The 16,818-nt window shown below is 43.8% G+C and overlaps 1 protein-coding gene across 1 annotated transcript; it reads left to right on the forward strand.

Annotated features, from left to right (window-relative positions):
- The first annotated feature begins 1,133 nt into the window (after positions 1-1,133).
- Positions 1,134-15,559, forward strand: LOC117025262 (mucin-17-like). Its single transcript, XM_033111100.1, has 11 exons — positions 1,134-2,327; positions 4,725-4,913; positions 5,406-5,530; positions 5,898-5,956; positions 8,174-8,325; positions 8,798-8,863; positions 8,953-9,115; positions 9,268-9,429; positions 9,617-9,714; positions 13,058-13,137; positions 14,411-15,559. Exons 1-11 carry the CDS (start codon positions 1,859-1,861, stop codon positions 14,450-14,452), a joined length of 1,605 nt encoding a protein of 534 aa, XP_032966991.1. The 5' UTR covers positions 1,134-1,858; the 3' UTR covers positions 14,453-15,559.
- The last annotated feature ends 1,259 nt before the right edge of the window (positions 15,560-16,818 follow it).

Raw genomic sequence — 16,818 nt, forward strand, 5'->3', positions numbered from 1 at the left:
AGCCTCTACAGAGGCTGCTGTATCTTCAACAACTCCTGCTGACAGCACCACCTCTGTGACAGTGTCTACAGGACCTACTGCATCTTCAACAACTCCTAGTGAGAACGCCACTCCTGATTCCACTTCTACAGAAGGTAGCACATCTTCAGCAACATCTAGTGAAACCAACACCCCTGTGACATCTACTACAGACGCTACTGCAACTTCGACAACTTCTCCTGGGGGCACCACTGCTCTGACAGCCTCTACAGAGGCTGGTGTATCTTCAACAACTCCTACTGAAAGCACCACGTCTGTGACAGTGTCTACAGGACCTATTGCATCTTCAACAGCTCCTAGTGAGAACACCACTCCTGGTTCCACTTCTACAGAAGGTAGCACATCTTCAGCAACATCTAGTGAAACCAACACCCCTGTGACATCTACTACAGACGCTACTGCAACTTCGACAACTTCTCCTGGGGGCACCACTGCTCTGACAGCCTCTACAGAGGCTGGTGTATCTTCAACAACTCCAACTGACAGCACCACGTCTGTGACAGTGTCTACAGGACCTACTGCATCTTCAACAACTCCTAGTGAGAACACCACTCCTGATTCCACTTCTACAGAAGGTAGCACATCTTCAGCAACATCTAGTGAAACCAACACCCCTGTGACATCTACTACAGACGCTACTGCAACTTCGACAACTTCTCCTGGGGGCACCACTGCTCTGACAGCCTCTACAGAGGCTGCTGTATCTTCAACAACTCCTACTGACAGCACCACCTCTGTGACAGTGTCTACAGGACCTACTGCATCTTCAACAGCTCCTAGTGAGAACACCACTCCTGGTTCCACTTCTACAGAAGGTAGCACATCTTCAGCAACATCTAGTGAAACCAACACCCCTGTGACATCTACTACAGACGCTACTGCAACTTCGACAACTTCTCCTGGGGGCACCACTGCTCTGACAGCCTCTACAGAGGCTGGTGTATCTTCAACAACTCCAACTGACAGCACCACGTCTGTGACAGTGTCTACAGGACCTACTGCATCTTCAACAGCTCCTAGTGAGAACACCACTGCTGGTTCCACTTCTACAGAAGGTAGCACATCTTCAGCAACATCTAGTGAAACCAACATCCCTGTGACATCTACTACAGACGCTACTGCAACTTCGACAACTTCTCCTGGGGGCACCACTGCTCTGACAGCCTCTACAGAGGCTGGTGTATCTTCAACAACTCCAACTGACAGCACCACGTCTGTGACAGTGTCTACAGGACCTACTGCATCTTCAACAACTCCTAGTGAGCACACCACTCCTGATTCCACTTCTACAGAAGGTAGCACATCTAGTGAAACCAACACCCCTGTGACATCTACTACTGGTGCTACTGCAACTTTGACAACTTCTTCTGGGGGCACCACTGCTCTGACAGCCTCTACAGAGGCTGGTGTATCTTCAACAACTCCTGCTGACAGCACCACCTCTGTGACAGTGTCTACAGGACCTACCTCATCTTCAACAGCTCCTAGTGAGAGCACCACTCCTGATTCCACTTCTACAGAAGGTAGCACATCTTCAGCAACATCTAGTGAAACCAACACCCCTGTGACATCTACTACAGACGCTACTGCATCTTTGACAACTTCTCCTGGGGGCACCACTGCTCTGACAGCCTCTACAGAGGCTGGTGTATCTTCAACAACTCCTGCTGACAGCACCACCTCTGTGACAGTGTCTACAGGACCTACCGCATCTTCAACAGCTCCTAGTGAGAGCACCACTCCTGATTCCACTTCTACAGAGGGTAGCACATCTTCATCAACTGTGACATTCACTACTGGGACTACTGCATCCTCAATTATGCCCTCTAGTGGCACTACCTCTCTGATAACCTCTACAGCGACTACTTTATCTTCAACATCTCCTATTGACAGTGCCACCCCTGTGACAGTATCTACAGAAGCTAGTGCATCTTCGACAACTCCTAGTGACGGCACCACAGCTGTGACACTGTCTACACAGGCTACTTCATCTTCAACAACTGCTCATGATACCAGAACTCCTGTGATAACTTCTACAGGGGCTAGTTCATCTTCAATAAGTCCCGCTCCCACCAGCACACCTTTGATCACCTCTACTGAAGCCAGCTCCACTTCTGTGACCCCTGAGGTTGTCGTCACCACAACTCTCTCCACTGCAACAGCCGGAACAAAACCTAGCACACAGAGTGCTACCTCCATCACAGTCCCCACTCTCTCCACTAGTTCATCCACCGTTATAACAAAGAGCACTTCTACCCCAATTCCTAGTACTCCATCAACCACACCAAGTAAGCAATTTCTTGAATTTACCTTTTTGAAACTTACATTTCTTTTCAGTCTCCCCCCTCCCCGCCCCACTTTGTGGTTTTCTTCTTAAACATTTACTCATCATTCACTTTTTTTGCTCTTACTTGTTTTCCATTAGATAAATAACCTCTATTGTCATATTACCCTATCACGTACTTCTCTGCATGTCTTGCTGTTTCTTGCGCTAGATCACTCTTTCACACAATACAATTCTCTGCCTGGACACCTTCAATCCCCAGTACAGTGTTCACACATCCCTTTTGTACTCTGCAAGTGTCTGTCCCATTGCATTTTATATACTATAATTTCATTAACTTTGTATCTTTCATTTGCATTTTCACATCTTTTTACAGAGGGTTTCGTCATTGATTTTGCTCATGCTTAAGTGCAAAGTTTTGGTTTTGTTTTTGCAGGAGGATGTTGCTAGTAGTATTCACATGCACCTGTGGCAACTATGTCTCTGTCACTGTTCACTTTTATTTTGTTTTATTTTATTTTCTGAGAATCCACCATAGAAGCAAAGAAGTTTCACTTTTTTCATCTCTGAACTCTACCTCAGTGTCCTGAATGTTTCTCTATCCTTATGCCTCCCTTTCTTCTCTCTTACTCTAGAGCTTTCACTCAGGTCTCCTCACTCTGCTTAGGATGAGACGTGCCCCACTTCATGTATACTGTTATAATATACCGTTATTATGTTACCTATGACATACAGTCTATATTTTATGGTTTTCAGTATTATTTTTAGATTGAGAAAGGATATTTGGCATGCATTAAAGAAAGCACAGCAGGTTCTTGAATAACTTTTTTTTTTTAAATAACGTTGTTTTATTCATCATTGTTTCGTTGTAACTTTGACGAGATGCCCTAGGAACTTAATTCTTGTTTATATCAATCAGCTTATGGTAAAATTGGTTTCATTACACATCATGTTGCTTAAAGTCGCCATACCTATCAATGTTGTTAAGTAAGAGCTTACTGTATACTAGTTAAAATACTCGGAAGCTTTACGAATTCAGATGAACTATAGATATGTTCACAGACATATGACCTGTGTCCACCTAGGGCACTGCCCAATGCCATCTTGAATTGATCAAGATGAAAGGTGGTTCTTCAGCTTTTGGCTGCTGCATTTTCTCAGGGCTTTGTGAATTCTTCCTCTGTTGAGTTCTGCTTTGCCTGTCCTTTCCATTATGTGGCTTTGTTCTGTGGTTTCTCTCCAGTGTCTTTGTCTTGGGGAGTTCTCTCTGGTTCTCAGGCGGGGGCGGGGGGTGCTGAGCATCTTCTAAAGGGAGGTCTGGACCTCGTGTTCCCAGGACGAATGCCAGGTAGCTGCATGACTGCTGAGCCCACAGACGGTGTTGGCCAGCTCCCTGAAGGCTGATGGTCCCCTTTCTATCTTCCTTTTGTTTCCTAGAGGATGGCGTCCCATTTAGACCGTTGGGCAATAGGTGAATACACTCCCGCTTTTGCTGCCACTCACGAGCCTGGGCTTGGGCACTTAGACCCAATCTGAATGTTCTTCAGTAACACATGAGAGAAAGAGAGAGTGAGAGAGAGAGGATCTATGGGTCTCCAGTGTGCCCAAGACTCTGGTGTCTTCTCTTCCATTCTTTCCGAATGTCTTGGATAGAAGGCCTGTAAACAGAGGTTGTGTGATGTGACTGTCATGGGTGTGGCCCCTGCTCTCTGAGTCTGGTGGTGGTGGACCAGGAGGCAGATATGCACACCTCATGTACCTCCCCAGATGAACCTCACTGGAATACTGGTTTGCACAGGTACAACTCTTTTCAAGAAAAGCCAAAGAAAACAGAGGTTTTATTTTTTAGGTCGGTTGGTATAGATATTCGAGAGTTGTCTATAACCTCTTCCTACCTATTTAAATGAACTCAAACTTCATGTCCCAGCAAATAAAAAAGGAGTCATGAACAGTCATAATGGCAACGGTTTCCAGGGTGAGCTCTTCTGAAGTAGGTACTGAAGGGACAATGACATGCTTCTTCCCAAGTGTGGTAGACTCTAGATTGGTCAAGTCCCCCTGGATTCTCTCAGTCTCTGTCTCTTTTTTTCTCATCCTCAGTCCCGACTGAGTTGTCCCCACCTCTCACAACGCTAGGTTTCTCTTTTCTTGCTTTTTTGGGTTAAAGTAAAGCATGCTGGAAATAGAACTCCATGACCAGATCAAGTCTGCTTCCACGTGGAAACTTGGGCGGGTCTCTTAGCCTCTCTCCACCTCAGTTCTCCCATCTGTAGAGTGGGGATGATACTAAATGTCCTGCCCACCCCAGGGTCTCATGAGAATATCAAATTAGACTCTGTTTGTGAAACTATGTTATAAGCTATAAAGTGCTGTGTAAATACGTGACCTTTTCCCCTTTCAGTGATCTGCTTCAATGGAGGGACATGGAACGGACAGGCCTGTGAATGCCCCCCTGACTATGGAGGAGATAAGTGTCAGGACGAGCCCGCAGTCTGCCAGAACGGAGGCTCCTGGGATGGGATCAAGTGTGTATGCACTAGCCTCTACGAGGGGTCAAAGTGTGAGACTGTGGTCTCAAGTATTGACATAGGTGAGTAAGACTGCAGCCCTCCCTTCCGCAACCCTGGGACCAGCCTCCACGCTGGGCACCCATTCCTGCTCCTCCGTGGCTAGGAATATGGCCTTTTCCAGAAGCAACCATTTTACCCCGTAGTAAGAAAGTAAAAATATTAAAGAAATGAATAAATCAGCAAGGTATAGTTTGGGACAAAATATAAATTGGTACAGAATTTACCATAAAATACATTTAAAATAAATGAGTATATGATGGAGCAGAGTACAAAAAGTTTGCAGAATTCTCTAGTAGAATATAAGACCCGAGGCTCCTTGGGCTCCATCCCAAAGCCATGAGGAGTACAGTGTACTCTCCTCTCTACAGGGGCACTCTGGTGAGACCTGAGTGGGGGTTGGAGGTGGGCCACTCTCCCACCAAAGACATAGTGGCTGGAGGAGTGGGTCTCCTCACTAGGGAATTCAGGGGGTGCTGCCTTCAATAAGTGGTGCTGTTGTCTGACCCCCTCAGAGCCGGAGAATGTTTCTGCCCAAATGGAACTGACTGTGAAAGTGACCAATCAGAAGTTCAGCCAAGAGCTACTAAACCGGAGTTCTTCCGAGTTCCAGAAGTTCAATGAGACATTCACAAAACAGGTGGCCCTGGGAGAGCAAGTCCCCATGGTCACTCAGTTCTCCCCAGGGAGGTGTCTCTGAGGGTTAAGACAGCAGATGAGGGCAGTGTTAGAGGTGTACGAGTTTCTCAGCTCACCATTCATTTCCTCAGGGCTTTCAAGGGAGGGAGGAGAAAGACAAAGCAAGTTTCCACCTTGGGGGGCACCCAGGGCAGGGCTGGTCTCTGGGAAGGGACTACTCCTTCTGGACAGTGTGCCACTGTCAGCTGGGGATGGGGACTGGGGAATCTTGCAGGTCCATCCTCTACTCTCTTAAGAGTCTATGTAGAAGATAGGCAGGCCCTCAGGTGGGGCTTCTGGGATAACACAGTGGCCTCCTTGCCTTTCAGATGGATATAATTTACTCCGGAATCCCTGAGTATGAAACGGTCAACATCACAAAACTGACGTGAGTATCTGGGCTCCTAGGAAGAAGGTCTTTGGAGTGGAAGCAATAGTCGTAATTATAAAGACAATTTTAACTATGCCCCTTATATTAGTCTGCTAGGGCTATCATAACGAAATATCCCAGTCAAGGTGGCTTAAACAACAGAAATTTATTTCTCATGATTCTGGAGGATGGAAATCCAAGATCAAGGTGTCAGCAGGTTTGGTTTCTCCTGAGGCCTCTCACCTTAGATCACAGACAGCCTCCTTCTCACTGTGTCCTCACATGGCCCTGCCTCTGTTTATGTGTATCCCCGTGTGCCTTCGTGTGACCAAATTTCCTCTTCTTATAAGGACATGAATCGGATTGGATTAGGGCTCACCCCTATGCCCTCATTTTACCTTAATCACCTCTGTTAAGGTCCTATCCCTAAATTCAGACACATTCTGAGGTACTGGTGGCTTAGGGCTCCAACATACGAATTTGGGAGAACACAATTCAGCCCATAACACCCTTCAATAATTATAGTTTCACATCCATTTTCCAGTTTAAAGCTCATAACCACCCTGTGAATGAGGCCAGTAAGGGTGTTCCCATTGTGCAAATAAAAAAACTAAGGCCTACAGAGGTGCAGTGGCCTGAGGACTCATTTATAGAACGGTAGAGCCAAGACACTGACACACCAGAATACCTGGAGGCTACAGCTTGTGTGATGGACACGCCATTAGTTTTAATTGATGAAGCCAAATAACTTAGCTTGCCATGAGAAATGCCCAGGGAAAAGGTATCCAAGTCCACAGTTGTTCGATATTAATTTCCACCCACCTAGGATAGGAATCTTTACCATGTTATTGACCCCAACTTTATGAAATCCTTTGAATGGTGCTAGCCAATGGGACTTTCATGGGTCCCCCAGCCTCCCCTGGATCATGAGGGAGATATTTTTTCTCAGGGTTTGCAGAGTCACCATTGATAAATTTCGAGACTTAATAACTTAATAACCAATAGGGAAAAATTTGCACTAAAAGCACAGAAAAAAAGTGTTTACCGGCCTTCGTTTTTCTTCCTCCCTCAATTCAATTTAACATGAAAACTTCTTTCTCTCACAAGAGAGGCCAGCCACCCCAGGTAAAGTTGCCAAGCCCCCGCCCAGGCTTCAAGCACAGCAGATGCCTGGGGCAGTCTCTAGGTTGGACACTGCATGTCTGCTCTTCAGCAGCTCAGCTCCCCTGGAAGAGAAGAGCATTTTCCTTTCCCACCCTAAAACTACTCTCCAGGACTGGCATGTGTTGATGCAGTAGGGTTCTCTCTTTTGCCCCTGGAGTGGGGGGAGGGCTCTGTAGGGCCAGTCGTCATTCCTTTTCTCCACCTGTCCCTCTATCTCTCTGGAGGGAGAGAGAGGACAGGCTCTGTGGACCAGGCACTGAGCTGTCATCTTTATGGTCCTGCCTGTAGGTATCCGGTTTTTTGTCTCCACTTCCTTAGGCACATAGGAGGAGAGCTGGGCTCTGAAGCCTCTGGAAAAGCACACAGCAGGAAAGTGATTCTTGTTCAGAGAGTGGGGGCTGGGATCTATGGAAAAGAAAGGAAGCAAAGGGATGCATGTCTGAGGCCCTGGCTTCTTCTAACTCCTGAGCAGGGAGTAGACAGAGACTTTTGACTAGAATTTTAACTTTTTGGTGTCAGGGACTCCTTTTAGAATTGAGACAAATTTGTAGAAGTAGAAAAAATGTCCATATGCACCTTCAAATTTTTGCGTACAGTTTTATGAGGTTCACAGGCTTCCTGCAGCCAGGCCACCACCAGGCAATTCATGAATCCAGTAGGAGTCCCTGGTGCAACCTCCTCTCCTGTGGCCGAAGGCCCCTTAGGGACACTTTGCCAGCACCTGCCCAGTCTCCTGCTTAAACACATATAGTAACACCTTAAATAGGACCTCTCCCACAGAGCCATCCCCCTGTCCATCTTCTTCCCTGGGCCTTCCTTGAACCTTCCACCTTTGTAGACAGTCCTCTTAGGTGCAGGTGATACGGGTCCTGTGGTGACATGCCCAGCACAGTGCCTGGAATGGAGCCTTCACCCAGTAGACATTGGGTTTTCATGTTCAACCATCCTCCCCCAACTTTGCCTTCCCGTGGGGGCAGAGAGGGCAAAGCTTGCCTGGGGAAGGAGTCAGAGAGGTGAGCACCCATTACCACCTGGGAGGACACCCAAGGCCATCTTTCTTTTTCTCCTCAGTCCTGGCAGTGTGGTGGTGGAGCATGATGTCATCCTGAAGGCCAAGTTCATCCCAGATTACAAGGAATTTATTAATAAGATAGCTAAGAAGGTGGAGGAAAAAATCAAGAATGCAACCCAAGAGCAAATACTCAACAATGATACATGCACAAGTAAATTCTTTGGCTTCTGGGGCTGGGCATGAGGGGTCCTTCAAAGAACCTTTAAGCTTTGTCATGCTGAGGATAGGGGAGATTGGAGAGGTGTGGGGGGGGAGCAAGAGAACTCTGAGAGCCCAGGAATCAGTTCCAATGCTCGCAGATGCCAGGAGAGGCTGTGAAAGAAGGATGCAGAGGCAGGTATGTAAATCCTGAATCTACAGGAAAATGAGGATGAGCCTGACTTATTACTCAACATGGATGTTTCTCAACGCAGTGGTCAGTGTGGGGATCTTGGCTGAGGTGGGTATGGGACAAGAAGGACACTTGGAGAGCCATGATTTTGGAGAGCTGGATGTGAGGTTGGCATTCCCTCTTTGCAGAGAGTGGTTTCCCCCTCTCCCTCACAGCTGCATGCCCTGCTGATACTCACACCTGAGCTCCCTGCTAAACAAGCTTGTCAGGGCTTTATGTGTCTCCTTCACAGCTTTACTGTGCTTCAACATGACTGCCACCAAGGTGCAAAACATTTCAGTTACATACGACCCTGAAGGTAGGTGACCCTAGGGGCTTCAGGGAGGGTGGGGGAGGCCGGCAGCGCTCCTATCCTCCAGATCACAGAATGCCTCCGTGCTCCCTCAGAGGAATGCCGGAAGAAGGCTGGGAAAGACTTTGCTGAGCACTTCTTCGTGGAGTACAAGGACGAGAGACCCAAGTGCATCACCCGCTGCATGCCAGGCTTCAAGGCCTCCCTAAACTGCAACTTCGGGACGTGCAGGCTGGAGCGCAGTGGCCCTCGTTGCTAGTAAGTGTCCCCCCACCCCACCTCAGCCAGCTGCTCTCCTCTCCACCCCCTGTGGGGTCAGGCTCAATTCTGAGGGTGGGGGACTGCGGGTATTTGCTGGCCCTGACTCTAGATGGCTCCTTTTCCCTACCTGCTCCTTCTCTCCACTTCAGCTGCCTGACCACAGACACTGAATGGTACAGTGGAGAAACCTGTGAGTTCAGCACCAAGAAGAGCCTGGTGTATGGGCTTCTGGGGGCCGTGGGGGCAGTGGTGCTTGTCGGCCTCGTCATCCTCCTGGTGTTCGTGCTCCGCTCCAAGAGAGAGGTGAAAAGGTGAGTCACTGCTGCCACCTCTGCCATTCGCCTTCAACTCCTCCTCCTTTTCTGATCCCTCTGTCTTTAATCATTCCATCCTCGAGGTGGACAGTGGGGGAGATGAAAGCAGGGACAAAGCCAATCCCCAGGACCTTGTATTCATTCTCTGCTCATAATGGGGTCTCTCTGGTGTTTCTATCAATAGGCAAAAGTCCAAAGTGAATCAGTTGTACCAGTGGCATGAAGAGGATGGTGGACCAGCCCCTGGGACCTTCCAAAACGCTGGCTTTAACATCAGTGAAGGTATTAGAAATTCTCAGTGGACTCAAAATATCTCAAAGTATGGAGACACACATAGGAGGCATGTGGGAAGGAGCAAAAGGGGAAAGCATTTTTATTTCCAAAACATTTGGTTCCACATCTGCAACCACCACTGGCTCCTCTGAGGCCCTGGATGGAGCACAAGCATGGGCACAGCGTAACTAGACCATGGGGGTGGGAGGAGGTCACAAGTTATTTGATGGTCATAGATTTCTCCAGAACACAAAACTGTGCCTATGTGGAGAGAGATAAACACCTAGGAGTGGGTGAGCTTATTGACAGGTGGGTTATAGCTCAGTAAAGTGATTAATTGTAGATTTTGTTAAGTTAAATGTACATGTTAAAATGTCTAGAAATTGAGTCTTTAAATTTTAAAGAAAAACTGGAATAAGAACATTTCTAGAAATTGTCTTTAAATTCTAATGAACGAGAAAATTGGAATGAAGGAAACATTTTAGTCAATCCACAAAGGCAAGAAAGGGCAAACAAACAAACAAACAAAGCACAAAATAAAATAGTAGAAAGTAATCCAACAATATCAATATCTACAATAAATATAAATGGGTTAAATACTTCAGTTAAAAGAGTAGATTTTTAAAAATCTATTCACTGTGGAAGAAAGGCAGATAAAAAATAGAAGCACAGAGAAAGGATGAAAACAAAAGTATGGAAAAAGACAAAATAGAGAAATACTAACCAAAATAAATTGTTGCTATATATACTCAGTATGGGCAAATAAACTCCAAGGCAAAAAGAATTACTAGGGATAAGAATAATCAATATCTACTGGGAAATGTTTTATTTTGTTAAGAATATATAAGTCTAACTTGTGTGCCCTATTAATACACCTTCAAAATAAATAAAGCAAAAATTGACAAAACTACAAGGAAAAATTGATGAATCCATCAACATGGTGGGAGATTTTTAAAAAATTAAAAACTCTCTTAGTAATTGATTGATCAAGCAGGCAAAAAAATCATCACGGGTATAAAACTTTCATACAAAATAAATGACCACCTTAATAAAATTGTCAAAGACAGACTGCATTCAACAACTGGAGAGTACACATTCATTATAGGAGCATATATTTAAAACTTGTAAGAATCACCACACACAAAGTCAAGAAAAAAAAGTCTCAAAAAATTTCCAAAAAAATTGTTTAAATCGGACTATATTATCTGACCACAATGCAAGTGAGTTAGAAATCAATAACAAAAATGTTTCTGGAAAACAAAACCAAAAATCCTATATCTTTGGAAACATTTTTTAAAGTTTCTAAATAACTCATGGATCAAATAAGAAATAATAAGGAAGTTTAAAAATCCAGGGATCTGAATGATAATGAAAATACTTGGTATCAAATGTGTGGGATGCAGCAACATACTCAGAAGGAAACTTAGAACTTTAAAATGTTTGTATTGGTGGAGGAAAAAAGATAGGAAATTATGGAGCTAACTTTTCAACTTCGGAAGTTAAGAAAAGAACAACAAATAACTTTAAAAAGTGCAGATGTAAAAATAAGAGCAGAAATCAACAAACTAGAAAGTAGAAATGCAATAAAAAGAATTACAAAATCAAAAGTTGGTTATTTGAAAAGATTAATGAAATTGACTAATTTCTGCTTAAGACCAATGAAGAGAAAAGGGTGAAGATACAAGACAAATAGTATCGGGAATGAGTAAGGAAACATCGCCGTGGTTGCAGCAGCTATTTAAAAGGTAGTAAGAGGCTATTATGAACATCTTCAACCAACAAAACCATAAACTAAGGCAAAATCCTGAAAACTAGAACAGTCCTAAAACTGTTTGTTTTTTTTCTTTCTTTAATGAATCAGGCTCAGATGTTTTACAAGTGAATTCTACCATTTACAGAGCGGAGACTGATAATCTTATGCAAACTCATTCAGAGACTAGAAAGAGAAGGAATTCTCTCCTATTCACATTATAAGCCTACCATAAATGTTTATAGCAAAACCAGACAAGACAGTACAAGAAAGTAAATTTAAAGACAAAATTCACTTGTGCAGGTAGATACAAAACTCCTGAACAAAAAATTAGCACGTAAAATCCAGCAAGTATAAAAATCACAACTAATTGAGTTTATTCTAGAAAACAGAGTTGTCTGAAATTTATTTATAAATTCACCCCATTACCAGAATAAGAAGAAAAATATGATCACCTCAATGAATGCAAAATAAAACATTTAATAAATATCCATATCATATCATACAAACTCATCCAATTAGGATTAGCATTTTCATTTCGTGGTAAAGATATCCACGCAAACACACAAAAATCATTCTCAGTAATAAAACATTAAAAGTCACTCAGTTTAATCAGGGGTTGGCAATCTTTTTCTACAAAGGTTCTGATAGCATGTTTTGGGCTTCGTGGGCTACATGATCTCTGTCATAGCTACTCAACTCTGCTGATATAGCATGAAAACAGTCATAGACAATAAATAAGTGAATGAATGAGTGTGGTTGTACTCCAATAAAGCTTATTCAACTACTTAAAATTTTTTTTAAAAAATCATAGCTTGTGGGCCATATGAAAATAGATGGCAGGCTGGATTTGGCTTACAGGCGTCAGTTTGACAACCTCTGCACTGAACTAGGAGCGAATAAGTCACAGGTCTCTTCTATCACCAGTTCTATTAATCATTATCCTGGGTGTCCTTATCAGTATAATAAAAAAGAAAAAGTGTTTAAAAATTGGAAAGAAAAGTATAAATCTGTCATTTGCTGCTGATGTTGTTGTCTTACATAAAACCCAAAAGGATGTTAAATCACTAAAATTAACAGAGTTCAGCAAAATTGTCAGATATAAGATCAATTCTTACAAGGTCAATTGCATTTCTATGCATTAGCAACAAACAGATAATATAAAAAAATACCCTTTATACAGCACCTAGAAATATACCTAACAAAGGATGTTTAAGATTTTTCAGTGGAAAATGATAAAACTTAACAGTGTAGAAGCCCTATATGAAAGAAAAGCCATATGTTCATGAATTGGAGCAGTCAATATCCTAAAGCCATCAAATGGCACCCCAATCCAGGCCAAATCTGGACTTCATGAATTTGAGCAGCTGTTTGCAATGTGCTTATGGTTTTTCTTTGTTTAATTTTTAAATGTGATTTTTCACATCTTCTGAGAACCAATTAAACCATTTGCTGATGTCAGGTAATTTATGTAGCTCTCAAGTTTGCAATAGTTTTCAGGTTCCTGGGAAGTGGGGATGCACCTCTCACCTTGTATTAAACGGGGAGATGAGAGCTTGTCTTCCTAACCATCTGTTTTGGTGGGACTTTCTCCCTGTTTAGAACAAGAGGACTCCATGCACCTGGACTCCGTCTATAGTAACTTCCAGCCCTCCCTGGGCCACATAGACTCTAAAACACAGGTAAGAGGGGCCTGCGTGAGATGCCCACCTCCCCCTGCCCTGAGACCCCAACAGCCCTGCTACCATGGTAGGGTCTTCAGGAAAACAATGTTTATGGCTTGTTAGTCCAGGTGATCATCCAAGCCTACACTACTGGGAAATGGACATAACTCAGGGTGGCAGGTGGGGGAGCAGGAGAACTAAGCAGCAAGGTGGATCTCCCTTTTCTAGACTGCTGAGTCTTCAGGTTCAGAGGTTTCCTTCTGCCCTTTTAAGTATATCCTTGATGGCCAATTTATCTAGTTGTTATAATTTTCAAACACACATAAAAGTCAAAATAATAGTACAGTAAATACCTATATATCTCACCTAGATCAATAATGTTTAACATGTTGCCATATATAATGTATAGATGCATCAATTTCTACTGAATCATTTGGAAGTCATTGGAAAACATGATACTTGATTGCTAAATACATCAGTACACACACTCCAAGTACCATGATCATACTCAATAACTTGATAATAATTCTATAATATAATCCACTATAACTCTATAATATCTTCCAATATCCATTTTCCAGTTAACCCAAAAACATCTCTTATTACTAGTTTTTCAAATATGAATACTACAAATTTCACTCACTGGCTTTTTGTGTGTCTTTGGTCTTTTAACATACAGCTGGCTCTTATATTTTAAAAATATATTGGTTTTCATAAGAATCTAGGATGGTTGTTCTAAGTAATGTCCCACATTCTGGATTTGTATAATTATTTCCTCCTGGTGACATGTATCTTGTCCCTTAATCCTCTGTGTTTCCTATAAGCTGGCAGTTAGGTCTAGAGGTTTGATCACACTCAGCTTAACCATTTTTGTTAAGCATGTGCCATAGGTAATGCATAGGCATCACCTCAAGAGGTACATAATGTCAGGTTATCCCACTATGCTTGAGACCAAGATCGGTCACTTGGGTAAGGGGTGACCACTCCTTAGATATTTGAGGGAAGAAGAAATACCCTCAAAGCATTCATGCCTAAGAAGTGTGATTGGCTTCAGGTACTGTGTTCCCTGGAAAGAACCTTGTTGCAAAGATTAACTCCCTAGCCAAAACCCCCTTTAAATCTACCTAATTCTTGGATGGAGTAAACTGGAGGGACACAGGTGGTTTGTACTAGACTCCAGGTAATAGAATAAGTTCTAAGCCGAGGGCTTCCGCTGTCTCAAGACTCTTATGCTTCCAAATTCCAGGTTCCTCAAGGGCCCAGCCCTCACCTGGTTCTGTCTCTCTTTCAGGTGAAAATTCAGAGGCCTCAGGTGATGATGTCATCACTTTAAGGCAAAGGGAACTTCACATAGAGCTGAGGAGTCTGGAAGTATGGAGACCTCAGTTCAGCTAAGCTTGGTGGAACATTTCCCCATTGAGAACATTCCACAGGAACCTGATGAAAAATAAGTAGGAAGAGGAGAGAGAACACCGTTCTGAGAATCTCTCAAACAGAAACACCATGGAAGCTCCAATGGGCTTGTCATGATCTCAGGCGAGAGTCTCTCCTACTCATTCTGGGGAGGTTCTTCCTCCCTCGGGCCCAGTTTCAGCACCAAGGACAGCATCTCATCAACGAGTTTACTATGGTGATCACTCAAACACTGGATTGCACTTTGCGTTTCACAAAATACTTGTGTAAGATTTATTGCATTCCCTCTTCGTTTTTTTTTTTAATACGTAGCATGTTTTCTCTGAGTATATAGGATTATGAGTATTCTTTAAGTTCTAATTTTTATCCACCGATTCTTGGTTTCTGTTAGTCAATATAATCACTTCTATTTTTAATCATTGAAAACAACAAAAGCAATTTCATTATATTTTTCATGGTTCCTAAACCATTCTCCAGTCAACTCGCTATACAAGCTCCCGTTTCTCATCTGCCAGGTTCTCTCCGCCTTTCCTCCAGGATATAGGGTCTGATGAGTTTGGCCTCAAGATGACAAAAGGGAAATCTGCAGCCAGGAAGAGTGCCATCCCCTGACGTTCCCTGGCACCACTTGCTGTCCACTGAGGGTACCATGAGGCAGAACCCACACACACTCACTCACTTACCTGACACAGGGATTCATTTCCTACTGGGAGAGAACCGAGTTCTACTGGAAGTGAGCTCATGTGTCTTTCCGTAGATCTAAAGTGATGGAGTCTTGGGTTCTATTTCCAACTTTCTCATTAACTCCCTGGGTTAAATTTGGGAAAATCATTTTTTACCATTTAGACTCAGTCTTGCCTTCTTTTTTTTTTAATTTATTGGGGTGACAATTGTTAGTAAAATTACATAGATTTCAGGTGTACAATTCTGCATTACATCATCTATAAATCCCATTGTGTGTTCACCACCCGGAGTCAGTTGACAGTCTCGCCTTCTGCTGAATAAATACTAAGTTGTTTTTAAAGTCTTCATCGTCACTGCCATTTTAAACATTTTTAAGATGCGTTATTGCTATTCGCACCAGGTAGCTCAGGATTTATTTTGTTCTGGAGGGTCTCTTCCACAGGCCACCCCACTTAAACCATAACCTAAGAAGAAGCCTAGACTCTGCTGCCCCCTCACGGACGCTGAGAGCATCTTCAGTCCCCAGTCAGTTTCTTGCAGCCATTCCCTCCTGGCCTCCCTCATTAGACACGTTTAGCCTTCACTTGGTTCATTCCCATATTTGCCATAAAAAAAAACCAGCTCCTAAAACTGGTCTGTCTTAGTCTGTTCTGTCTTATATTATAGGCTGGGTGGTTTATAAACAACAGACATTTATTTCTCACAGTTCTGGAAGCTGGGAAGTCCAAGATCACAGTGCTGGCAGATTTCATGTCTAGTGAGCACCTGCTTCCTCGTTCACAGACAGCTGTCTGTTTTCTGTGCCCTCACATGGAAAAGGCAAGCGAGCTCTCTTGGGCCTCTTTTATAGTGGCACTAATCCCATTCAGGAGGGCTCTGCCCTCATAATCTATCACATCCCCAAAGATCCCGCCTCCTAATACTGTCACACTGGGGATTAGGTTTCAACATGTGATTTTGGGGAGGACACAATCGTTCATTCTATAGCATGGGCTGAATCCAGGCATCTTCACCGCCAGAACCACCTGCCCCAGGCCCAGGCATCAGAGGCTTGGGAGGGGGCATTTAAAGGGGCTGCAGATTCCATATCCAGTCTAAAACTTCATTACTCACCTAGCCTCTGCCTGTTCTTTCCTCACATCTGGTCCATAGAGAGGCAGACTAGAGTGGCTAAATGTGTAGCTAGCCCAGGTCCAACACTGGATTAGTTACCCAACTACCTGGGTGAGTTTGGGAAAGTAACTTCTCTCTGGACCTCAGTTCTCTGTTGTAAAAACTGAGTGACCACTCACCTTGTGCCAAGCACTGTTCTAAGTGTTGTATATTTTAACGCATTTATTCCTTACAACCCTGTGGAGTGGGAACTCTCATCACCCTCATTATACAGATAAGGGAACTGAGGCAAAGAGATATCCAGTGACTTGCCCAAAATCACGTGGTCAATGCATGTGAGGCTGGGATTATAAACCAGGGAATCTGACAGTCACGTCTGTGTTCCTGACCATCAGTTATGTGCCCTCCCTGTGGGGCCGCTCTTGGGATTAACTGGGTTAGGATTAAAGTCCTTGGAACAAAACCTGGCACATAGAAACTTCTAGAAAG

This window comes from Rhinolophus ferrumequinum, chromosome 7, assembly GCF_004115265.2.
Source record: "Rhinolophus ferrumequinum isolate MPI-CBG mRhiFer1 chromosome 7, mRhiFer1_v1.p, whole genome shotgun sequence".
NCBI lineage: Eukaryota > Metazoa > Chordata > Mammalia > Chiroptera > Rhinolophidae > Rhinolophus > Rhinolophus ferrumequinum.

Bases quoted from the DNA above. Each gene is read 5' to 3' on its own strand.
- LOC117025262 (XM_033111100.1), top strand. From the start codon at position 1,859: ATGCCCTCTAGTGGCACTACCTCTCTGATAACCTCTACAGCGACTACT. The intron at 8,864-8,952 runs GTAGGTGACCCT...GTGCTCCCTCAG, and splicing joins AGTTACATACGACCCTGAAG to AGGAATGCCGGAAGAAGGCT. The intron at 9,715-13,057 runs GTATTAGAAATT...CTCCCTGTTTAG, and splicing joins TGGCTTTAACATCAGTGAAG to AACAAGAGGACTCCATGCAC.